Source organism: Oryzias latipes, chromosome 8 (assembly GCF_053564925.1).
Source record: "Oryzias latipes strain Hd-rR chromosome 8, Olatipes_Hd-rR_3.1".
Taxonomy (NCBI): domain Eukaryota; kingdom Metazoa; phylum Chordata; class Actinopteri; order Beloniformes; family Adrianichthyidae; genus Oryzias; species Oryzias latipes.
This window is the reverse complement of record NC_136244.1, coordinates 21,379,669-21,404,975: the sequence shown is the minus strand read 5'-3', so window position 1 is coordinate 21,404,975 and position 25,307 is coordinate 21,379,669. Positions and strand designations below refer to the sequence as shown.

Genomic DNA, 25,307 nt, shown 5'->3' with positions numbered 1-25,307 from the left:
AACGAAAATTTCATACTGATCTCAAATGTTGCACGGCTATATGCAGTGATAATCTTTAAACGCAGGAGGTCGCTGTTTCTCAGTTTTAAAACCAGTATTCAACTTTAGCTGTTTGACCCGTGCGACCTCCAAAACAAACCTGTCTCAAGCTAGAGTGGAATAAACAGCTCCAGTTTATAGATTTAGCTTTAAATGATTAATAAGCTGCAGACAATTCTATTGTTGGTTTAATTTTGTACATTTGCATGTTGTAATTGTGTCTTTATTTCTGGTTACCATGAGCAATGTAGTTCTTTTCTTTTGCTATGTGTTGTTTATTTGTTATGTACCTTTTTATATTTGTGATCCGAATAACGGATGCAGTTTATCTTCCACCCTGTCCTCCACCTCAGGTTCTGCTGCACTCATACACAGGAAGTTACTCTTCTGCTTTTCTGCTTCTGTGGTTTCTGTCTGTGTTTCACACTCCCCTCTCCTTCCTCTCATACAGAGGCGTCTCTGCCTTATTCAGAGAAGTTTTCAACCTGTGTAGAAATAGTTCATGAGAGTTGGGTACGTCTTTTCTTAGAGCACGCAGGCCTAACAAGGCTATTGTCTTGTTCTTGTTGGCTCATGTAGACAGACAAGTTTCTGAGCGGACAAACATGAAGACAACCCTCGTTTTTTTCATCACTTATCCTGTCTTGAAGACAGGACGCAATTTAGAATAAATGTTCTTCACCTTAAAGGCACAGGACTTGATTCATCTTAGACCTTCCTGTTTTTGTCATTTAGAGTGACCAACTTTTTGTCACTCTGCTCTGGAATACACCAATTTTCCTCGGAGAAAGGGTTTGTGTAAAGCTTTCCTCCTGGATTACTTTTGGAGATTAGTGATGGGGAATGCGGCGGCAGGGGGCTTGGAGCAAGAACCTGCTGACGGCCGGGACGCCAGGATCTCGGTTTCGGCAATGAGTGATCCCGCACTTGTCTTGCAGAAGAAACAGTCGGCTCCCCCAAAACTTCCCATGCCTCCGGAGGAGGAGCTGGAAGAACGCTTCAATGTGGTCCTGGTGAGTGGTTCTTGTTACTCACACTTTCACCAAATGCAGAGACACTACAGTCCAAGAAACCTGTTGTTAGGAAGGTTATTTGGAATCACATAAATAAGAAGTTTGATCTAATATAACCTTTTAATGTTTAGTCTTGTGTGTTGGGTTGTGTACAGCATTTCTGCACCTGCCAAGATGCTTGTTATTGTTTGAAATCTTAATAATTTTATGTTTATTCTCAGTGTTTAAACTCTAAAACTGACCTACAACCTGAGAGTTTGTACATTTATAAAAATGGATTTGAGTAAACATTTAACTTTTTTAATATACTTGAAACCGACACACGGTACGTAAAGGGTGATCAGAACACGCATGGGCAGCTGGTCATAAGGGGGAAGTTGAGCAATACGTTTACATGAAAAAAGCACAGGACCGGAAAGCGAGTGTTTCACCACCCGATCAACACCCATGCAAGTCGAAAAGTTCAACAACAAAACCCCAAGATCGCCCGCCATTTGTGTTCAAAAACACCAAAACCAAGACAATTTAAAATCCAATTTATCTAAGGTTTTTTATAAAAGATATTTGCTCTATAATTTGTTTTCTTTGTAAACACTTTAAGCTACTATCATGTTAAGATCTCCTCTGTGAGGGTTGAACCTTTTTCTGTACGAAAACCCCAGACCGCACACTGCATTTACTTCACCAACAGTTTTGTGTCACGCTGTGTGGCTGAAAAGTTTGCTGAGCAATACACACCTGCCACTCCTGCCATAAACAACACAACTTTGACAGAAATGAAGCAAATTATGCAACCATAGACTCTTAAATATTTTTTAACAAAAAGGGGGAAAAACCCACTTTCAAAACTTCAGCAACAGATCCCCACAGTTTCTAAATACAAGTGCTGATGCAACACACAACGAAGCACAGGCTGAGCACAAATTTTGAGTATTTTCAAAACGATATCGTGAAAAGATAAATAGTATATTTATCACGTTTTCTTTTATTTTTATATTTAACATTATCCTTTACTTTTTTTTTCTGTATATCTAAAATCCAAGAATCCATCAGATTCTAGACTAAAGTCGGTTTTTAGTATTTTTATTTTTAACGCTTGATGCATATAAACATGGTTTAATATTTAAAATTCACATTTTTACTCTTTTATTTATGACAAAACAATATACCTGTGGGGCATGTTTGGGGTTATAGGTTTATTGATATTTGCATACCAAATGGTGTTAAAAAAAAAACAGCATTTTGCCAAACTCGTTTCTGCCTGCTCCACCCTTTCTGAATGCATGACCTCACTTCTTCTTTCAGAACCATTTTTTCAAATGTAAACTCAAGACACAAGCCAATGATTTTGCATCACTAGCCTACTCGGGGAGAAAAAAAAAAGAGAAAAGGGCACTCTACGTCAATTCATGTAAACTAAAAAGTGAACGACATCATATTTTGGTTAGTCTTCCACCACAGAGGCCACAGAAGGGCTCCTCCTTTACCAGACCTAGTTTGACACCCTTGCACCAAAACAGGAAGGCATTTTCAGTCTAACGGCTTCTTAACAAAAACAGTGAAACTGCAAACTACTGTTAAGGGATTGATAGAAAGGCACACCCAGTATCAACTTGAGATTTTTTTCCTGTCAGCAAGTTGCATGTTTGAAGGTTGGAAATACCTGATATCATCAAGCATGTACCGGTACATGTTTATTCTGCATGAAAATCTAATTTTAAAGTAAAAATAATAATAAACTCTTAATATCAATTCAAATTTGCTTCACTAGTTTGGTTCGGTTTCTTGATGACCAAAACCCAGCCAGAGTCACAAAGTCCCTCCTCACCATTTAGAAAAATACACTTTATTTTTTTATGGTCATTCATTGATAAAATAAGGCTTTTAAATATTTAGAATACATTTAAATATAACAGTGTTTAATTTTTTCTCAATATAACCATTTTAATTTATTTTATTTTGACAGCAGCACATCCGGGTTCCTTTCAAAATAAAAATACAGCCTGTGTCGAAAAAAGATCCTCTTGCTGCTGAAGATGTAGTTGAATTAAGATGCAAGAAAGAAAAACAGGGCATTTTTTTAAAATCATGACTGTTGTGCACAATCATCCTTTTTCTCCTTTACTATCCAATATAAATATGAAAATTTTGGTTTAGAATTTCTTAAAAAAAGACAAAAATTACTTATTTAAAACAAATCAATCAAAATAACAAATTATTATTTATTTAAATCATTAGCATTTTTTTCAATACCAAATAGTCACAATGGAAGGATTCAAATGTGTGACTCCAGAGTCTCAGCTTGCAAACCCCTGTTCTGTGCAGTTCTTTTTGGGAAATGAGCAACTCTCATTTCCGAAGACAAACTTTCCTTTGTGGGCAGAATTCAATTAGTCAAAAAATAAATGTCATTTAAAAAAAAAAAAAAAAATTCCAAAGGTCGGCTAAGGTTGGCAGCCTCAATGATTCTTTATGGAATTTGCAAAAACAAAATATATAGGTTAATATTTATTTATAAAAAGTATGTATCGTGTTTTGAGCAGCTCAAAGTGCTTCACTGTTAAAGACAGTACACAAAATGAATACCGATCCACCGCTTTGCCCCCCACACCCTACCATCCTCTCAATTGACACGTGCACCCCGTGACCCCAAATGAATAAATGCATGAAAATTTGACTGTAAATAGGAAGAAACCTGTAAAAGAAACTCATGGCTTGCCTTTGCTGTGATAAAACAAGATAATGGAAATGTATTTATACCACCCAGATCAGGGCTCTCTCCACAGTCGTGAGGCCTCAATGGAGGCGAGCACTGTGGCAACAACCACAGACAAAGCTGGCAATGAATGGTACAATGGATCCCCTTAAGGAAACACTGGAGCTAAAATCTTAATAGGAAAAGAATAGATGAACTAAATACATAAAAAACGTTAAAATAAATAACCAGGTAAGATAATCAAAAAGCCATGTCAAAAAAGTTGGGTCTTGAGCTTCTTCCTAAAAACCTCTACTGTCACTGTGGTTCTGAGGTTCTCTGGCAGAACAGTAAAGGTGGAACAAAGCATCGCCGTGAGTTTTCTCCTCATCTTAGGACCAACCATTGACTGTATTAGAGAACTGGACTAAGTGTGTGTGACTCCACCCATAGAAAACGACTTATTTCTGGCTCCAGCGAAATGAAAGCAATTCAGTCACCATTTTTCTGTGATACGGACGTCACCATGTTGGAGCTAGACGACAGTCATTGGTCCAAGTTGGTCTGAGTCAATGTTTCTATGGCAACTACTGTCGTCAGTCATGAGTAAGCTTGTTTGAAGTCCATGCCCCTCCCACTGAAAGCAGGCTTGAGAGAATTGGTCTGATTGGTCAGTTTATAACTCGCACATGATTTAATAAATAAACTTTGATTTGATAACTCAAATAACTTGCAATAAAGAAAAAATATTGTGAAAAAAAATAGGATTTGCAAGAACATGTTAAAAAAGGGCATTAGAGCAAGAATGGATTTCGTGACAAATAGAATGACTGAGTAATAGCTGTCTCAAAACAAGAAGGGGGAGGGATCACTCAGTCCAATTCTCTTGTACAGTCAATGGGAACAACTAAAAGGCCAGTGCTGGGCAACCTCAGGGTCAAAGCAAAGCAAAAAGCAGTAATGAGTGAATAGTACATAACCACATTTATATAACCTTTCAATTTTCCTACTTAAATTGACTATTATTTGGAATCCATGGTAACTCCTGGACCACCATGCAAACACTAATCGGTGCAATATTGTTGCATTAAATGTTAACACAGATAAAGCACCGCTACCTTTATTTCTATTTTTATAATTTGTTGTGTTTTCTGGTTAAAGCAGCATCTCCTTGTTCCTCTCTCTTGCAGAGTTACATGAACCTGCCTCCTGACAAACTGAAGCTGTTAAGCCAATACGACAATGACAAGAAGTGGGAATTAGTCTGCGATCAGGTGAGAGCGTCTTCCCTTGGTGATGTTCTGGTTTCAGGCAGCAGCACATGACTCTCGGCAGGTTACTGCTTCCTTCATGTGGACAGAGTTGAAGCAAAGTGCATAAGCACCCAAAAGAAGACCTGTGTGATATTTGCTGTGTGAAAACCCCGCAGCGCACTTTTCTGTGGTGGCAAGATGTGTCGGCATGGCAACGGAGGGTGGTTTATCTGTTGTGTTTACCAGCCCAGGCAGGAACTGTGTCATGTGTTTGTAGTTGAAAAATGTGTCACCTGTTTCTTCTCCTATAAGGAGCGTTTCCAAGTGAAGAGCCCTCCTTCCACCTACCTGGTCAAGATCAAGAGCTTCTACCAAGATCAAGGAGGGGTGTCCCGAAGGGTCAGCACAAAGCGTTACTTCTCATTTAATGCCCATCATATGAAAATTATTTGGTTATTCTATCTTTTTTTGGTTCTTTAGTTAAAGAAAAGGATTCAAGATGCCACTCAGGTCCTTAAAAACCTGGAGATATCTCTTCGTACCAACCACATCGGGTGAGCTTAATGACTAAAACACCTTACATTTATTTATTTTTTTAATTAAAAGAATTAATCTATGGGATCTATCTATTCTAATCTAATTTAGAATGTGTTAGTTATTTGATAAATGGTTTACCACTGTGTTGTTATTTACATATATTTACAGTATATTGTGAAACTTTGACTTGAATTTCAGTTTGGGGTTTTGTTCACATTTATCTTCCCCACAATCACATCTTTTGAAATGAAGAGGAACTTTATTTAATCACTGGTGTCAGTACTTCTAAACCTGCTGAACTTCCGATGGGATTAAATAACATGTTCTGTTGGAGTAACTCACTTTTGATTGGAGTCACAGCTCCTAATGCTGTCACCAGTTGGACTTGCTGGACCAGAATGTAAACAAGAACATTTTTAGCGAGCTGCATTTTTAGTTTTTAAACTTTAGTTTTTTATAAAACCAGAATATATTCCCAAATTAAGCATGATTTGCTTTTGCAGTGTCAAATGTGTCGTATTCTCTTTTTTTTTTTTCTTGAATAATTTATGGGTATGGGTGCTTTTGGCAGAACAAAAAAGGTAAAACAAAATATGTAAAAATAAAAAAAAGGGCCTAAAAACTCTTCAGAAAGCCTCCAGAATAAACTGGGGAGACGTTAACACATGATGGTTAGAATCTTTAAAGGTAGAAACTAAAGAAACGACAGTTGGCAATATTTTGTAGCAGAGGTGTGGCTCAAAATATTTTTTTTTTCAGCTTTTTAAATCCATGTGCTTCAATACTTTTCTTATTTTTGTAGATGGGCCCAGGAGTTTCTCAATGAGGAGAATAAAGGTTTGGATGTTCTGGTGGAATACCTGTCCCACGCCCAAAGCGACTCCCCGTGAGTAAACATCTCATGTAATGTTAGATTGTGCTAGATCCATGTCAGTGTAAGGATTTCTCATCCTTCCCCTGTGCACCTTGTAGGTTTGACATGGACAGTGTGGAAAACGGAACAGTGTCAGACAGGAAAAAGTCAATGGACAGATCAATGGAGGATTTGACCAAGAGTCCCAGCAGCAGTCAGTCCCACGGGGTGACCAGAGCTGCTCGGGCGCTGACTGTGAGGTGAGCAGCTGCAGTCACAAGCTGAGCTTTTAGATTTAGTAGGAATCACTGTTGTTTTCTGAATCCTTCCTTGAATGAGTAGTGAATATAATACAAATAAACATATAAAAAAAGATTTCTATTGGAGAGCACAGAATTACTCTGATGCAAAGTAATGTAAACGTACTGTCTGCGGCTCATCAGCTATTAACTTCATGGAATTAGTCTCAAATTTCTTTAATTTTTTTTATTTTTAAGTGACATAAGAAATCTCGTAAAATGACGGCAAGACTAAAACACAAAATAATACTTTTGTTTCTCATTTTATTAAAATTTGCTGCATTTTTTTGTCTCATTTTACAATTGTAGGGCATAATTCTTTATTTATTTTTATGTTAATTTTCTCTTAATCTGATACTGCAAGCAGGTACTGGTATACTGATATCCCTATAAATAACTGGAAAATCAGCTAGATTGCAGCTGATTTTTACTGGTGTACTTCTGTGATGACTTGTTCTTTATCAGAATAAGCTCAACTTTGGTGAACAAGATGCAAAAGAAGCCCCATGTGTCCCTCCAAAGAGACGACATACATGTCTGCATCATGTGCTTGCGAGCCATCATGAACTACCAGGTACAGGCTATATTAAACTGTAAAAAACTTGCATTTTCTGCATAAAGTTGCCTGAGACCAGCTTTTCATATCTTGTCTTTGCTTTCAGTCTGGCTTCAACCTGGTGATGAGTCACCCGCGCTGCGTGAACGAGATCACCCTCAGTCTCAACAGCAGGAATCCCAGGTGAGAGGGATCTCCAGCAAGATGAAGCGTGTGCCATCCGTCTGTCTCCATCCACATCTAACCCCCACCTCCTTTGTCGTGACAGGACCAAGGCTCTTGTTCTGGAGTTACTGGCTGCGGTGTGTCTTGTCAGAGGAGGGCATGACATCATTCTCTCTGCTTTTGATAACTTCAAGGAGGTGAAATTCTTTTTCTTTTAACTGGATTGCGATATTTGGATGTGAGTTTGAGTTTTGCTTTCAGTCATTCCTCTGTTGCTTACTTCCTGTCTTTCATCACTCAGTGAGTGAGACACGTCAGCCCTCGCATGCAAAACTTTAAGTTTAGCTCATGTCTAACAGTCATGCACGCATGTCTGTGTTCTAATTCAGTCACACTGCAGAAGTATAGCTTTTGCTTTTTTGGAAGCAAAGACCCACTCCAATAAAATTAACATTTTGATGTTTTTAACATGTTCTTGTGGCACTTTTCTCATGATCGCTTGGGAAACAAAAATATATTTCTCAATATATTGAGCAACAATGTATTGACAATATATTCCATATATGGAAGTAATATATTTTTCAGTATTTTAAAATACTGCCATAATTGCATTTTCATATGTGGTAACATTCTATGCAATGAATTGTGATTTCTACTGAAATGTCCTATTGACTGATATACTATGTAATCTATTATATCCCACTATATCATATAACGTAAGTCATATATTAAAAGAGGCATTATACAGTGGTGGACAAAATTGTTGGTACCCCTCAGTTAAAGAAAAAAAGCCCACAATGCTCACTGAAATTACTTGAAACGTTCAAAAGTAACAATAGATTAAAATTTATTAAAAATTAAATAATGAATATAAGCGATTTCTTTTGAGTTGTTGATTAACATAATTATTAAAAAAAAAAAAAACTAATGAAATAGGGCTGGACAAAAATGATGGTACCTCCATAAAAGACTGAGAACTAATTGCCCAGGGGGTCATGATGAACTCAGGATGTCCTTTAATTGACATCACTGCTGTTTTTAAACCTATAATCAGACAGTCAGGCTGCCTGTTTAAAGGGAGAAAAATAGTCACTTTGGTGAAAAGGTGTGGACCACACTGAACATGGACAACAGAAAGCGAAGGAGAGAATTGTCCCAGGACATTAGAAACAAAATTATAGACATTCATCGTAAAGGTAAAGGCTATAAAACCATCTCTAAGCAGCTTGAAGTTCCTGTGACGACAGTAGCACATATTATTCAGAAGGTTAAGACCCACGGGACAGTAGCCAACCTCCCTGGACGTGGCCGGAAGAGGAAAATTGAGGAGACGGATAGTTGGAAGAGCCCAGAACAACCTCCAAAGACATTAAAGGTGAACTCCTAGATCAAGTAACATCAGTGTCAGATCACACCATTCGTCGTTGTTTGAGCCAGAGTGGACTTCATAAGCGAGACGACTAAGGAGGACACCACCGTTGAAAGGAAATCATAAAAAAGCCAGACTGGAATTTGCAAAAATGCAAATACAAAGCTTCTGGGAAAATGTCCTTTGGACAGATGAGACCAAACTGGAGCTTTTTGGTAAGGCACATCACTTCTGTGTTCATACACTCAAAAATGAAGCATACAATGAAAAGAACACTGTCCCTACTGTGAAACATGGAGGAGGCTCAGTTCTGTTTTGGGGCTGCTTTGCTGCATCTGGCACAGGGTGTCTTGAAGTTGTGCGAGGTATAATGAAATCTCTAGATTATCAAGGCATTCTGGATAGAAATGTGGTGCCTAGTGTCAGAAAGCTTGGTCTCAGTCGCAGGTCATGGGTCTTCCAACAGGACAACAATCCAAAACACACAGCCAAAACCCCCAAGAACGGCTGAGAGAAAAGCGTTGGACTATTCTGAAGTGGCCTTCTATGAGCCCAGATCTGAATCCCCTTGAACATCTGTGGAAGGAGCTGAACCATGCCATTTGGAGAAGACACCCGTCAATCCTGAGACAACTGGAGCAGTTTGCTCATGAGGAGTGGGCCAAAATACCTGTGGACAGGTGCAGAAGGCTCATTGACAAAAACAGAAACCGTTTAATTGCAGTGATTGCCTCAAAAGGTAGTGCAACAACATATTAAGTTATGGGTACCATCATTTTTGTCCAGCCCTATTTCATTAGTTTGTTTTTTTAAATAATTCTGTTAATCAACAACTCAAAATGTATCACTGATTTTGATTATTTAATTTTCAATAAATTTTAATTTATTGTTACTTTTGAGCGTTTCAAGTAATTTCAGTGAGCATTGTGCACTTTCTTTCTTTTCACTACCAACAATTTTGTCCACCACTATATACAAATTTCTATATATCATATAATAAACATAAAAGATAATATGCCTAGACTCATATGATGTTATATAGATTACAAATACATAGCTATAGCTATGACTCAAATAATTACTTTCCTATGTAAATAATCATTTAGTATTACAGTCAATGGCATTTAAGTTATATAAATTGTTACATATTCATATGTGGTCCAACCATTTTTTCATATTAAGAAATATTGGTTGCAAAATCGGATTTAGGAATTCCTGCCTAACAACCAAAAAATGTATATATTTCAACAAAGATACAACCAATTAAAAAAATAGTTCGTTAATACACAAATTAATTTCAACATATATATAAATCAATAAAAATAAATAGATTTTTCATCCATATATTGCAATATAATTTAAAATGTATGAGTAAGTTCCTGATATATTGAAATATATTTCTTAATTTAAATGATATATTTTTTCTGCTCTGCTCCATTCCAATGCATCCACTTGCAGACGATTACATTCATGTACTTCTTTCTTGTCTGAGCTGGCATCTGGCTCAAAACTGTACGGCTGGATAGTTCCACTATTGCTCTGCATTTTCGTTGCACCGGTAATGTTAGCTTGAGGGTGTGAGGGGCTGTAAGCTAACGGGAAAGCGTGTAAAAAGAAGGATGTCGGGAAGCAGGGGTGGGCTTACACCGTGCCAACAGTCCCGCCTACAGCTGAGAGGCAACTTTTTAATGAACTACTGCCGCTCTGCAGAAACTATGTCCTAGAAAATGTCAGTTTTCACACTTTGATATAGTATTAATCGATCCAAAAACATAACTATTATGCCTTATAGAGAAAAAGTAAATTGCTGTATTTTCTTCCAGGTGAGCAAAGAAAAGGACCGCTTTGAGAAGCTGATGGAGTACTTCATACATGATGACAACAACATTGACTTCATGGTAAGACAACTTTTAAACCAGTTGTGTCTCATGCTGAGAGCCTGAATGTATGTGATGTTCAGCTGCCACCGTGTTTGTCTGCAGGTCGCCTGCATGCAGTTCATTAACATCGTGGTTCATTCAGTGGAAAACATGAACTTCCGAGTCCATCTACAGTACGAGTTCACTCACCTGGGATTAGACAAGTATTTAGAGGTAAATGTCCTTGACAAACTCAGAGGTTGTTCAGCAGTGGTCATCTTCAAAGAAAATGCAAATCCATCTAGGCTGTTGCACCTTATAAAAAATTTGTCCAAAGAAAAATTTCACATCTTAAATAAAGACAATGACACTTATACTGAGTTTTTAAGTGATATGACTAATAGAAAAAATAAATGACTTCCTTTTTCTTTAGAGTCTGAAAGAGACTGAAAGTGAGAAGCTGAAGGTTCAGATCCAAGCCTACCTGGATAACGTGTTAGATGTGGGAGCTCTGCTGGAGGACGCTGAGAACAGAGGAGGAGTGTTGGACCATGTGGATGAACTCCAGGAGCACAACATTCAGGTGAGGCAGGGACGCATGGGATCACTTTCAGCCAGCAGAGGTAGGATTTTGTTCCTGGTTGTGTGAATTTAACTTGAATTTGAATGGTGTTTTTTGTTCTTGTTGCAGCTCTCTGCCAGGCTTCAGGAGGTTGAGAATCAAAGTGCAGAGAGGATAAGTGAACTCGAAACTCAGTTATTGCAGTCATCCAAGGAGATCGAGCTGCTCAGAGTAAGAACCATCTCATGGCTTTTAATTCTTCTTCTTCTCTCTCGGCGTTTCCTATCAGGGGTCGCCACAGCGAATCATCCTTTTCCACCTCACTCTATCGTGAACATCTTCTACCCTAACTTTAGCCAACTTCATGTCCTCTGTTAAGACATCCATATATCTCCTCTTTGGCCGTCCTCTTGCCCTCCTGCCAGGCAGCTCCATCTCCAACATCCTTCTACCAATATATCCACTATCCCTCCTCTGAACATGTCCAAACCATCTCAGTCTGGCTTCTCTGACTTTGTCGCTAACACAGGCAACATGAGCCGTCCCTCTGATGTACTCGTTCCTTATCCTGTCTAACCTGGTCACTTCTAAGGAGAACCTCAACATCTTCATCTCCGCTACCTCCATCTCAGCCTCTTGTCTCTGTCTCACTGCTACCGTCTCTAACCCATAGAGCAGAGCTGGTCTCACCACTGTCTTGTACACCTTTCCTTTGAGTTTTGCTGACACTCTTCTGTCACACAACACTCCTGACACTTTCCTCCAACCGCTCCAACCTGCCTGCACTCGCCTCTTCACCTCTTTTCCACACTCTCCATCACACTGAACTGTTGACCCCAAGTACTTAAACTCCTGCACCTTCTTCACCTCAGTCCCCTGTAACCTAACGCTTCTACCTTGATCCCTCTCGTTCAGACACATGTATTCTGTCTTACTACGACTGACCTTCATGCCTCTTCTTTCCAGAGCAAACCTCCACCTCTCTAGCTGTTCCTCCACCTGCTCTCTACTCTCACTGCAAATTACGATGTCATCCGCAAACATCATTGTCCAGGGAGATTCCTGTCTTACCTCGTCTGTCAGCCTGTCCATCAGCATAGCAAACAAAAAGAGACTCAAAGCTGATCCTTGGTGTAGTCCCACCTCCACCTTGAACTCCTCTGTCTGACCTACAGCACATCTCACCACCGTCATACTTCTCTCATACATGTCCTGAACTACTCTGACGTACTTCTCTGCCACTCCAGACGACCTCATACAGTACCACAGCTCCTCCCTCGGCACCCTGTCATACACCTTCTCTAAATCTACGAACACACAATGCAGCTCCTTCTGACCTTCTCTGTACTTTTCCATCAACATTCTTAAAGCAAAAATGGCATCAGTGGTGCTCTTACGGGGCAGGACACAAATCTCCACCTTCTTCCTAAGCCTGGCTTCCACTACTCTTTCCCACAGCTTCATTGTGTGGCTCATCAACTTCATTCCTCTATAGTTGCTACAGTCCTGCGTGTCGCCCTTGTTCTTAAAGATCGGGACCCGAACGCTTCTACGCCATTCCTGAGGCACCTTCTCACTCTCTAAAATCATATTGAACAAACTCGTTAGAAATTCCACTGCTGTCTCTCCTAAGCACTTCCATACCTCCACAGGTAGGTCATCAGGACCAACGGCCTTTTCCGCTCTTCATCCTTTTCAGAGCCTTCCTAACCTCATCCTTTCCAATCTCTGCTACTTCCTGCTCCACAACAACCACATCTTCCTCCCTTCTTTCCCTGTTATTTTCCTTGTTCATCAGCTCCTCAAAATACTCCTTCCATCTTTTCTGTACACTCTCCTGGGTTGTTAGCACCTTTCCATCTCTGTCCTTAATCACCCTTATCTGTTGCACGTCCTTTCCATCTCTGTCTCTCTGTCTGGCTAGCCTGTACAAGTCCTTCTCTCCTTCCTTTGTGTCTAACCTGTCATATAGCTCATCGTAAGCTTTCTGTTTGGCCTTTGCCACCTCTCTCTTCGCTCTACGCTGCGCTTCCTTGTACTCCTGTCTACCTTCCTCAGTCCTTTCTACATCTCACTTCTTTTTAGCCAACCTCTTCCTCTGGACGCATTCCTGTACTTCCTCATTCCACCACCAAGTGTCTTTACCGTCTTTCCTCTTTCCAGATGACACACCTAGCACCTTCCTACCTGTTTCCCTGATAATCTCTGCTGTAGTTTCCCAGTCATCTGGAAGCTCATCCTGACCACCCAGGACCTGTCTCAACTTCTGCCTAAATTCCTCACAAGTTTCTTCATTCTGTAGCTCATGGATTTTAATTAGGTTGGGTAAAAAAAGACAGTCCAGTAAGTGTTGCCCTTAAAAAAAGTAAGTAAGCATTTAATTATTGTGTTTCTCAAAAGAGGAACAAACATTGGCTAAGACTTGTTAAACTGCCACAATAGTTTTTAAGATGACAAGCATGGAGGAAACATCAGTTTAAGCGATGCTCACAAGTTTTTAATAAAACTGTGGGAAATTTGCCATGGGTAGCCTGTGTCAGTCATTCCTTGATCTATTATAAGAGCGTTCCCAGTTGTCTTTTAAATATGATCATGCCATTTTTAGACAAAATGTAAAAAAAATGTTTTCTAGTACATAGTTTCTGGCATTAGTTCATTTGAAATTTACCTCTGAGTTATGAGCAAGACTGTTGGCGTGGAGTAAGCCCGTCCCTGCTTCGCGACATCCTTCTGTTTCCACTCTATCCTGCTAGATTACAGCCTGTCACACGCCCGCATGAATCTATTTGATCTGCAAGTGGATGCATGAGAATAGAGAGGAGCAGGGAGCTTGTGGCCCGCTGATTGTAGCTTCCACATCACTGCTACAGGCTTTTTCCAATGGCATTTTTTCATCTGCTCCTGATTCACAACAATTTGAATCAAGAAATACTATTTTAAGCTTAGATTTCCTTAGATATATCAACAATCATTTAAAAAATGCAACAGACAATGCTAAAAATACAATTTTATGGAGTGAGTTTATAAATTTTGATCAAAGTTTTATTTTGGCAAATAATAGGACTTCAAGTTAAAATCTTTGATCTTTTATAATGTAGCATAAAAAAATGGCAAAGTGCACAATGTTCACCTGACTGTAGAAACAAGTTCTCCAGAATATTTATACAACTTTCAACCAGGTTAACATTTGAAGCACCATAACGTGTGTGTTTGTTATTTTTATTTTGCATTTCCACCTCACAGGAAAGCCTGCGAGAGTCGTGCTCCCAGGTTGGCTCTTTGCAACAGAGGGAAAGAGAACGGGAGCTGGACAGGGAAAGGGAGAAAGACCGTGAGCGTTTGAGCACCTCTGTCAGTCAGACAAATTCTGAGCTGGAGCAGAAGATCCAGGAGCTGCAGGAAAAAGGTTTGATTCGAGTGGGTCGCAATCCCTCAGGTGGTTTGGATATCCAAGTGGTGCCCGTCACAGTGGTGGAATATGTCCAAACCCCAACGACTGAACCAAGCAGTCCGAGCCCTTCTTCACCTCCAGCCCCTGCTGGTTCAGAGCAAACTGCCCCTCCTCCTCCACCACCTCCACCTCCACCCCAAGAGGGATTGTCTGGGACATGCCCACCTCCTCCTCCTCCTCCTCCTCCTCTATCTGGGACATGCCCACCTCCTCCTCCTCCTCCACCACCACCTGGTGCTGGTCCCCCACCTCCCCCTCCCCCTCCTGGTTCCGGTCCACCACCGCCGCCTCCCCCACCTGGTTGTGGACCACCGCTTCCCCCTCCTCCACCTGGCGGTGGACCCCCATTACCTCCTGGAGCTGTAGACACCCAGTCTGGTGAGGATGTTAAAACCTGAAACGTACCACAAACTGGAAACGGTCCGGATGCAGCGTCAATGTGACTAAATGCGTATTTTTCTACAGGGCTTAAGAGCAAACGGAGCATTCAGACCAAGTTCAGGATGCCTCTGTTGAATTGGCAAGCGTTGAAACCTAACCAGGTTACAGGCACAGTCTTCAATGATCTGGACGATGAACAGATCTTAGAGGTGAGATCTCACACAACGCACTGCACTTTGCATGGCATCTCAACCAATGTTTTTAAAACCTCTACTCGTTTGGTATTCATTATTTCTGCCTCAGGAGCTTAATATGGAGGATTTTGAGGAGCAGTTTAAGACAAGGGCCCAGGGGAATGCAGCAGATCTGTCCAAAGTCAAGAAAAAGATGGTCCAAAAAGCTCCCAGCAAGACATCTTTGATTGATGCCAACAAGGCCAAGAATCTGGCAATCACTTTACGGAAAGGAGGAATGAGCCCATCCGACATCTGCACTGCAATAGAGACGTACGTGCTTAGTTAACATGTTTGAAACTGCTCTTCTTTCAAACTTTTTGTCATGCACGCACTAACAACAACCCTCTAATTTTACAGATACGATCAGTCCTTATCCATAGACTTCCTGGAACTGCTTGAACACTTTATACCATCAGATTTTGAGATGAAGCTTCTGGTAAATTATGAGAAAGAAGGACGACCACTAGACGAACTGACCCATGAGGACCAATTTATTTTACGCTTTGGGAAGATTCCTCGCCTGAACCAGCGAATAAACACTCTCACCTTCATGGGCAACTTCCCAGACACCATCAAACGCTTGCAGCCAGTAAGTTGGTTAATGTGCTGTTGTCTTCTAAGGTTGAACAGGCGTTAATCAGACTTTTCGTTATCCGCAGCAATTGAATTCCATCATTGCTGCATCGATGTCCATCAAGTCTTCGGCCAAATTAAAAAAGATCTTGGAAGTGAGTGAATTTGAGTGCACACACGTGCAGCTTTCAAAATGTGAACTTTTATACATTTCTTGTTTCTTTTCAGATTGTTCTTGCCTTTGGGAACTATATGAACAGCAGTAAGAGAGGTGCAGCGTATGGTTTTAGGCTGCAAAGCCTCGACCTCGTAAGTAACTAACATGCAGAACAAATCTTAATAAACAAGAACCTTTAAATGAACCATCTCCCTTTTTTACCCTTCAGCTGCTGGAGACTAAATCTACTGACCGTAAACAGACGTTACTTCACTTTATCACCAGTATTATCCAGGAAAAGTACCCCGATCTGGTCAACTTCTACACTGATCTTCAATTTGTGGACAAGGCAGCACTTGGTAATTAAACAGCTTCATGCCTTAGTCACATGCACCAAAGCACAGGTGTTAAACTGTACATTATTTGGGTTGTCCGGGCCTTTGGTGGGTTGTAAAGAGGTGCAGCCGCATCTTAACCCTTGTGCTATCTCAGATGACCCCACCCTTACACTGACGTGTTCTCCCTACCATGACAAAGGTGGAAAGATTTCATGTAATCCATGGACACCAGTGAAGATCACAAATCATTGAAGAAAAAAGGTTCAGCGCACTGTCTAGTGGGTCTAGATGACCCAACTCCCAATGTTATAGTGGCTAGGATAGCACAAGGGTTAAAGGGAGCCCAGGTGTGTCTCGCAGTTCCCTTGTGGGTGATCAGAAAAATGGAACGTACCATTTTCATGCGTGTGGTAAATCTATCTTAAAGTATTTGTAAGGATAATGTAAGTTAATGCACTTATAACGTAAAGGGGATGCTATCGTACGGTGCACTTATGCCCCACTTTTTTCATTAGTGAGGTGCGAGTACTGGCCTCGTACTGACGGTATGCAAATACTACACGCTTCCCTATTGTCTAATTTCCTAATTTTTTTACAACCAGGCAGCAAGCAAGGAGGACACACTTAAACTTGAACATCACTAATGGGCTCCTTGCACAGTGCACAAGTTTCGGGGGGAATTGAAAAAAGGAAGAATCCGTATGACACGCCTGGATCTCACCTACTTCCTCCCAACTTACCCTTGTGTGTTGTTAGTGTTCACCTCGACCTGTAGTCCATTGCTCGTCCATTGAGAAAATGCATATGAACATTGTCGCTCTACGAGCTCACAAGCAGTCTATGACGTTGATATTTTGTGCCGGCCACCTATGTGAAACACACAGGTTTATCCATAACTATCCGTAAGGGCAGTTGTGACTAAGGCATAAATTAACTGTATACATCTGTGCATTTACCTGTGAAATGTTGTTAAACTCTGTGATTGCTTTGCTAGTGTCCCTGGATGGCATTCTGCAAGACATCCGCACGTTAGAGCGAGGAATGGAAATGACCAAGAAGGAGTTCTTGGTGCAGGACGACAGTACTGTGTTGAAGGAATTCATCAAAGTCAACAGTGAACATCTTGACTCTTTGATCAAAGACAGCAAGACAGCACAGGAGGCTTACCTTTCTGTCGTGGAGTATTTCGGAGAGAACCCCAAAACCACACAGCCCTCCATGTTTTTCCCCATCTTTGGACGCTTCATAAAAGCCTATAAGGTACAGTAGCTATGTATTTGGATCAGATGCTTTTTTAGGTTGTATGTTTATCCATATTGCCTGTACTGCAGACAGCAAAGCAGGAGCTTGAGCAGAAGAAGAAAATGGAGAGCGAAAGCCAGGAGGTGAAGGAATCGCCATCTCCAAACAAGGCAGTGAGTCCAAAGGTAAGAAATGAAATGTCTTGATGGAAACTAAGGCATCTCATGGTGTTAGAAATAATTGTTTCAATTGCTTTATTTTGCTAACGCTTAGGGTCCTGGGATGCCAAAGATGCCTCAAATGGACCTAATTGCAGAACTGAAGAAGAAGCAGTTGAAGCCTCCAGTCCGTGAAGGAAAAGATGGAGCTCTGGAGGACATCATCACAGGTCTTCATTTCTTCTGATACTACACTTTAGATTGTTTGCCTCACATTTTATGTAATTCCGGACGAAATTGGAATCTCACACCAGCCTTTTTTTTTCTTTTGCTCTTCCTCAGATTTGAGGAACACACCATACAGGCGGACAGATGGTCGTCGCCCTGCACAGCGCCAGGAGACTTGAGCTATTTCTGATTCACACTTTTTTTTTTTTAGCTTAAAGACATAACTGGAATCACATTCAATATAAGGAAAATCCTATTTTCTAAGATGAGCTGTACATAGAATATTTTTCATGATTTAAATTCATTTATATCCATATAATAACAAGTATTACTATTACAATATCACGTTTTTTATCTGTAAATAGAATTTGGAAATATTTTTAAATAACAGGTCATGAAGTTGAATGAAAAAATAACAAAAACAAACATTAAATATTTTCATGGTGCCTTAATGGAAATTGGAGTTAGGTAACTCGTGCTCAATAATTCAAAGTAAAGTGCTTTTTTTCAGCCTTTGTGTTTGTATTTGTGCTTTTTGTGAATACACAGGATTCTTTTCCTTTAAAGTTAAAAAGGTATATAATTTACATGTGTTTGAAGTCAGAAAACCCATAAAGCCAGATCAGACTGTACAAGAGAGCTGACCTTTATTGGACACACAACCACAGCAAATTATGTACAAAAGAGCGCAGGTGCATTTACCTGCTGTCTTTTCACAGAAAGAAAACACATTTCTCACAAAATGTCATGGCATCCACACTGATAAATTAATATCTCCCATTTCAGTAGGAGCTTAGATTTATATTTCATTATATCTTAGATCTATTTTCTGTATTTTTATTCTTATTTCACACTACTCTACAAATGGGAGAATCACTCCATGGAAAGAAGTGTACGCCTTCACTAGTTAATTCTCGGTTGACTTGCGTTCATATATTTTGCCTTCTTGACGTTCAAGACTCTCAGCCACTCTCACCATCATCATCGTCATCATCACATAACTTCACAGTAAAACTGAACATGCCTGTCACAGATACCAAAATAATGTCATTTGTATCTTTGTAAACCTTTAACATTGAACCAGCTCTCTATCTAATTCCTTTCTCATATTTCTGAGAAAACATGTAGACAATAATTTTAGTTAACTGTACCGTGCGTTTGCTTGAGACTATACATGCATGGTTTTGAATATACTTTTGCACCCATTGTCATACTTTATTAAATAAAACGTTTTCTTTTGGACATAACAATTTGTCAGACTCGCTAGGAATGACTTATTCTATTTACAAGTCATTTTTGTTTTTCTCTTTTTGATGCCAACATCCACACATTCATGTAAAAATCTCATATACATACTATAGAATGCATATAAAACAAAAACAGTAAATGGTTGGAGAAAAAAAACATACATCACATAATTCCCTTTTTTTTAATAAACCATTTTAGTGACTTTTGCATGTTTCCCAGCAACCTGCTACTTAAAGCAACAAACTGCAGCAGTGCTGTAAATGCTGCCTCCACACAAATCCCATCCACATGTCAAACATGACATTGCTGTAAAATGAAAGCCATCCAACTCAATTTTGTTACAGAAAAAAGCTTCAGCAAGAAGCCTTTGTTCTCATTTCACAGTTGTTATTATAATATTGCCTTTTTTTGACAATCTCTAGTTAAATAATACCACCTGATTTACAAAAACAGAATGTTTTTAGGGACAAAAAGAAAAAAAAAGACGCCCCTAGACACAACCGCTTATAGCCAAAAATTAAACTTCACAGAGGGAGCTGTACACGCTATTTAAAGTTCTAAAGATCGAAATGTACATAAACTCTAACACAGTGGTCATAAAGAAAATCTTAGAATTCCAAAAGATTATATTACAGAAGCTAACAGTAATCTATACAGAGATTTTAAACAAATATAAAAATGTTCTGCATTGAAATAAATAATCTTAGTGTGAAATGTAATATCTTTTTTTCAATGAGTTAAAAAAGAAAAAATCTGTACAAAAATGATTACTAATATATAAAACAGAGGAGATGATGAAATTTTACAGTATATACTTTAATCTAGGCCTAAATATACATTAATTCTTTTTTTCTTCTTCTCACAATTATGGTATCATACACAAACATCTCACTTAGATATATTTATATATTTATATTTATAAGTAGTTTCAAGTTTGTATGAGTGGTTTTTCTGATTGCCAGAGGCGTCCACTGAACGTGTTTAACATGCAGGAAACCACCGCCGTGTTGAAATCACAGCCTGCTAACACTCGTCTGAGGAAAAGCAAAAGTGAAAACAAAAAAGGTCTTGAGGCCAAATCTGTCAAGGCTGACCGCAGGAAAAACTATAGTGTGCATAATTTCCCTGCAATGCTCACCAGACACAGCAAATTTATCTTGAAGAATTCTAATTTTAGGAGTAAAAACAATATATTTCTGGGATTTCAGTTAATTGAAACGCAACTATGGAATTGCTTGGAAAGGTAACTTTTCTGTAAGTGTTGCAGATCTATATATTTTAAAATAATATTTCCAGTGATTAATTTCTTACAGGCACAGGGAAAAGTGGGGTAACAGGTCCTTGGAGACATACAGGCAGGTGTGGAACAAACTACCTACAGATATTGCACAAACTGTTAATATTTGAGGCTCCTCAGAAAAAGTGATTCCTTCTTTGGAAAGGACACGCATCAAAGAGAAAGGAAAGAAACGGCTGCAAAGTCAGTTGCTTTGGCTGTCAGACTGGCGCTCTAATCTCTCTGAGTGTCTTACATCACAAACACTCTTGATGGAGACAGGGAGGGGGTTAAAGCTTAGAAAAGGAGGCTTCCAACTCACGTCATCAAATTAATCCCCTCTGCTGATGCTGCCCACTCTGACAAAAACCTCTGTGCATGTTTTAATGTCAAAGACACAAAAATGGATTTAACATCGATACTCTGGGGAGAAGAATCACTTTGGCTGTTCCTTTAACCTACTAATCTGCAGCCTGGAGGCAGGCCCCGACAACATGCAGCTCCAGAACAGAGAAGGATTCACTGACAGGATAGGTGATGGAGTTTAGTCAGAGCTGCTGTCACAGAGGCACATCGAAAGGTCCCCATTAATGAATATTTCATGAATGCAAGCAATAACAAACAACTTATGTAAGTGTTAACAGAACAGTTGCTCATCATTTAACCAGATTCATCAAATCTCTGCTTTTCAAAAACAGCAGTAGAGTGTGTGAAATGGTAAAAAAGCTCAAATCATTTACTTATTTTTTCATATTTCCTGTCAGGGAGGTTTCTGTAAACGAGGAATATCAACTTTATCCTTTCTTGTTTTTACTTCCTGTTGTGCTCAATATTACAAAAGAAGTGAAAAGATCTGCAGTGCTGCACAATGGATGTCTGATGTTACATGTTAGGAAGTGTTACACAAAAATTAAAAAAGAGCTTTTTTTCCTAAATGGGCATCAACTTGAAGGAATCTGAAAGTATAATGCTGCTTCGAGACCTAAAAGTGTTTATCGATTTAAAAATAAAATACACACGGTCCAGTGTTGTCTTAATATTGAATTCATTCCAGATTTTTGTTGCTTGGAGTTATTTTTTATTACAGTTGTACTTTAGAATCTATTTATTTATGTACAAATTTCTTAAAATATGTTCTCTGACTCACAATAGCAGGTTTGTACATTCTTTAAATGTGGATTTTAATTCAATCCTTTCTGTGCAAAAACTTCTGCTGAAGAGAAAAAAGTATTTTTTTTCCAAACTTTGTAGTCTGTGGTATATATATAATTTAAATACTTTAATAGTCATTTTTCTACCCTTTATATTCTTAAAATATAAAGATACTATTTAGTCCTAAATATTCAACTTCTCTTAAATAGTATGCTGGAGTATCTATTGTTTGTTTATACCCTGGCCTGCATTTCAGTCTCTTCATACTTCAAAGACCCATTCCAAACATCTTTTGATCTATTTTCAAATTGTTCCCAGTGGTCTTTTAATTATGTTTATCCCACTGTGTTTTCTTAGACATAGTTTCTTTAGAGCGGCAGGAGTTCCTTACTGATTTACTTCTGAATTGTGGGTGGGAATAGCAGAGCAACCCCGCCCAACTTTCCTCTTCCTGTTGCTGCTGGGAGCTCAGAGCAGAAAGCTTTCTTTTTTGTTTTCGACATAACCAATAAGCTCTTTTCCACGCTGCTTTTTTTCCGTCTGCTCCTGATTTATATACTCCAAAATATAAATTTAAGCAGAATTTGCTTTTATTAATGTCTGCCACCTTTAGAAAAATGCCAGAAGATCATGTTATAGATCTGAATTGTTTTACAGCTCGCTGGCTAAATTAGTTTCAAATTTTGAAATAAAAAAATAATTGTTTCCCCTTATTTTAGACAACATTGTGCTTCCTTTTAACCTTTTCTATTTATCTCACATAAACCCGGGAGGACATTTCATATATTTAGAAATGTGCGAATTAATTTGCTATATCTTGGAAACACCAATGGAGCGTCATCAGCTAACATTGTGAAAGATAATGTGCAAACAACTAAAAGCTCTGGGAGCTTTTTTTTGCAGCAGATAAAGTTTGATCTTAAAAAGACAGGTTGAACACAGACACACACACACACACACACACCTTCAGACATACAAGGTAAAATGTTTTGGTCAGTTTGGCATTGATTAACCGTGGTGCAGCAGATATGACTTAGAGAAAAGTTAGTGTAGTGTGCTTGGCTTTACTGCATGTGTGTGTTTTTGTGTTACTTTGTGTGCTTAAATCTTTGGAATGGAAATAGGCGGTAAAAGGCCGGAGTGACATGGACGGTGCTACAGTGGACACATCTTGATTGTCGTAAAGAACAAGTTAATACACTCGTACAGGAAAAATAAAACAATCAAATGCAATATGAAATGCATTTTTTCCCTTTTGTTTGTGTTTCTGTACCTTTTTATCTCTGTTAAATAGAAATATAATGTTTCAGTCTATGTGGATTTATTGATGCTTTTTTGTAAAAATTATAACGGCTCCTATTTATACCTGGAGATATTCTTTTCTAATAAAATTAGAGGAGGTTCTGAGAAATATGAAACGGTGTACAAACAGAAGGGAAATGATAGCATCAAATCAAAATTCAGACACAGGCCCCCTTTAAACAAGTATTACCTACAATCATCACCTTAATCTCCCAACAGATTCACGTAGTGTCAGACATGTAAGAGCAACTTTACCATAAACATGTAGAACTACTAGTCTAATTTGGTAATTGTTGCAGAATCTATTTTCTATGATCACTGTTGAAATGAGCGTGAGAATACATCCAACCTAGCAGCTTAGAGCAGACAGCCAGTGGGAGGGGAGGCCTGCTTGTGTGCTCTCTCTCTCTGGGAAACTGGCAGTATGACTGCGTGGGAGAACTGCAGTGGAACTGTGGAACCAGATCAGAGTAAGAATCTTTTCCAAAAAAGTAAAACTTAAGTGAGTTTACTTTCGGGAGCAAAATCTTAAAAAGCTGGAAAAGAAAGACTTATAAAAGTGAAGGAGGATTTTGGATGTTGTCGCTGTATCTTTGATGCTTTAGTTGCTTTCTCCTGTGTCCTCGTTCTCCTCCCGGTCATGGTTGAGGTACAAATTCCCACTTTTACTGTCCTTGAAGTTGCTGAGAAACGAGGTGTCAAGACTTTGTTGGCTGGACTTGACAACCCCGGAGGAAAAAGTAAAAGAACATGGAAAATTTGGAGAGGATGGAGACAAGGACGTTGTAGGGGTGCTAGTGGAAGATGATTGGCTGCTGGACAGGGATGAAGCTTGCTGCTCGCGTAGCAGGCGGCGCCGGTGTAAGGCGGACGAAAGGAGCAAGGCCTCTGTGCTCAGACCGGACGCAGACAGGCTTGCCAGGAGGGCTTTCGCTTGGCTTGTGGAGACTGTCAGGGAGGGCAAATCCCCTTCTTGGGAGCGCTTCCGCCGTGTTGTAGGAGAGGGCACGCTTGAAAAAAGGCCCGCTTTGAAACCAGGCATATATGTCTCAATGATGCCAGTTGTGCTGGTCCCTAAGGCCTTCAAATAGAGCAAGGAAATAGGAGACAGGAGGGAGGTGGAGGAGGAGTGCAGAAAGATGAAGTCTTAAGGGGTCAAAGTGGGAAATCATGAAAAATTAAAGGTATAAAAAATTGGTTGTGGCTCCCTTTAGTATCTGTCAGTGACACTCAGACATGCCTGTGCAGGCATGTTTGTACCTTTCCAGCCGTCATTCATGAACAGAGTGGGTTTTGGATGAAATCTGAAGGAAACACTGGTGATGGGGAAGTAAAGAGGGCAGCATCTCTGTGGTCAGGTGAACAAGAGGAGAAGGAGGCCAAAGTGACCCGGGTGAGGGTCGCTCACTGCTGCAGGGTCACAGGTACGATAGACGGGGAAGCCAGGAGGTGGGATTCAGGAGTTCACGCAGGGTAGGGAAGGTAGCGCCGCAGGAACAAGTGTCAGAGGAAACATATAGTTTGGGATGGGAGGGGAGGACAAAACAAGAGACAAAGACAGGAGACCGTTATTCAGGCTGATATCAGCATGTGTGATGCACGCCGTGAAACAGGCTACACATAAACACCAGTACTGATACCCCTGCGTGAAAGATGTCAGCTGCTGGTTCTACTGCTGACTTTCTTCCCTTTGACACTTGTTTAAAGATGTTCATTCATTGGTAAAGGAAACAATCAGATGAACATGGAGCCACACCTTGATACATTCTGGTAATGTTGGAATTAGTCAGAAGATGGCGCTGTTTTGACAGAATGAAGCAAGGCAAACATCTGGGAAAACCTAAAATTTTGTAATTGCAGAGGGGAGCTGAAACAAAGTAAAACCAGACTGAGAAGATTGTTAGACAAAAACTCTGTCATCTTTTTTACATTCCTAGAAAGGCTACAAAAGCTTGTTCTGGCTCTGAAAGTTGTATGAGTTGATGCTTTGTGCAGTAACTTAGATAGAGGAGAGCAGGAGTCCAGACCAGTTTCGGAGCTGGTGCTCCATGTCACCTCCTCCTAGGGGTTGCTCCTTATTAAAAACTTTTCCTAAACCTCTTGTCACAGTTATTCTAGTCTGAGTGTGGGAGAGCGGACTCACTTTTAGACCTGCCTACTGAATGACAGCCTATAAAAAGTACTAATTATGAGGCTAAAGTGAAAATGAATCATAAATCAGCAACACCATCAGATTGTCGCGTTTTTCTTAATCCGTCCCAAAACACTCAAATACTGCTTTGGCTCTCAACTATCCTTTTTTTTCCCTTTTCACCCTTTATTTCAAGGATTCTCATGGAAGCGTTCCCAGTTATTTTGATTTAGA

At 39.6% G+C, this 25,307-nt stretch overlaps 2 protein-coding genes across 33 annotated transcripts in view; one reads left to right on the top strand and one right to left on the bottom strand.

Moving 5' to 3' along the window:
• The first annotated feature begins 482 nt into the window (after positions 1–482).
• fmnl1a (formin-like 1a) lies at positions 483–18,477 on the top strand. The gene is made up of 24 exons (XM_023957434.2): positions 483–1,052; positions 4,938–5,021; positions 5,313–5,399; positions 5,481–5,554; positions 6,340–6,423; positions 6,510–6,650; positions 7,155–7,263; positions 7,352–7,428; positions 7,514–7,607; positions 10,603–10,677; positions 10,762–10,872; positions 11,072–11,221; positions 11,330–11,431; positions 14,444–15,029; positions 15,117–15,241; positions 15,336–15,538; positions 15,626–15,857; positions 15,928–15,996; positions 16,070–16,150; positions 16,228–16,357; positions 17,331–17,596; positions 17,668–17,763; positions 17,852–17,966; positions 18,079–18,477. The coding sequence occupies exons 1-24, from the start codon at positions 876–878 to the stop codon at positions 18,141–18,143; spliced, it is 3,333 nt and encodes a 1,110-aa protein (XP_023813202.1). The 5' UTR covers positions 483–875; the 3' UTR covers positions 18,144–18,477.
• A 109-nt stretch (positions 18,478–18,586) lies between these two features.
• The window catches only part of srcin1a (SRC kinase signaling inhibitor 1a), a 112,730-nt gene continuing 106,009 nt past the window's right edge, over positions 18,587–25,307 (bottom strand). For 27 of the 32 annotated variants that reach the window (XM_078951742.1, XM_078951745.1, XM_078951758.1 and 24 more), the window contains one exon: positions 18,587–24,352. In XM_078951742.1, the coding sequence (XP_078807868.1) occupies positions 24,347–24,352 (6 nt within the window). In that variant the 3' untranslated portion in view covers positions 18,587–24,346. The remainder of the gene's footprint in view (positions 24,353–25,307) is intronic. The other 5 variants (XM_078951759.1, XM_078951752.1, XM_078951754.1 and 2 more) reach the window with 2 other exon arrangements.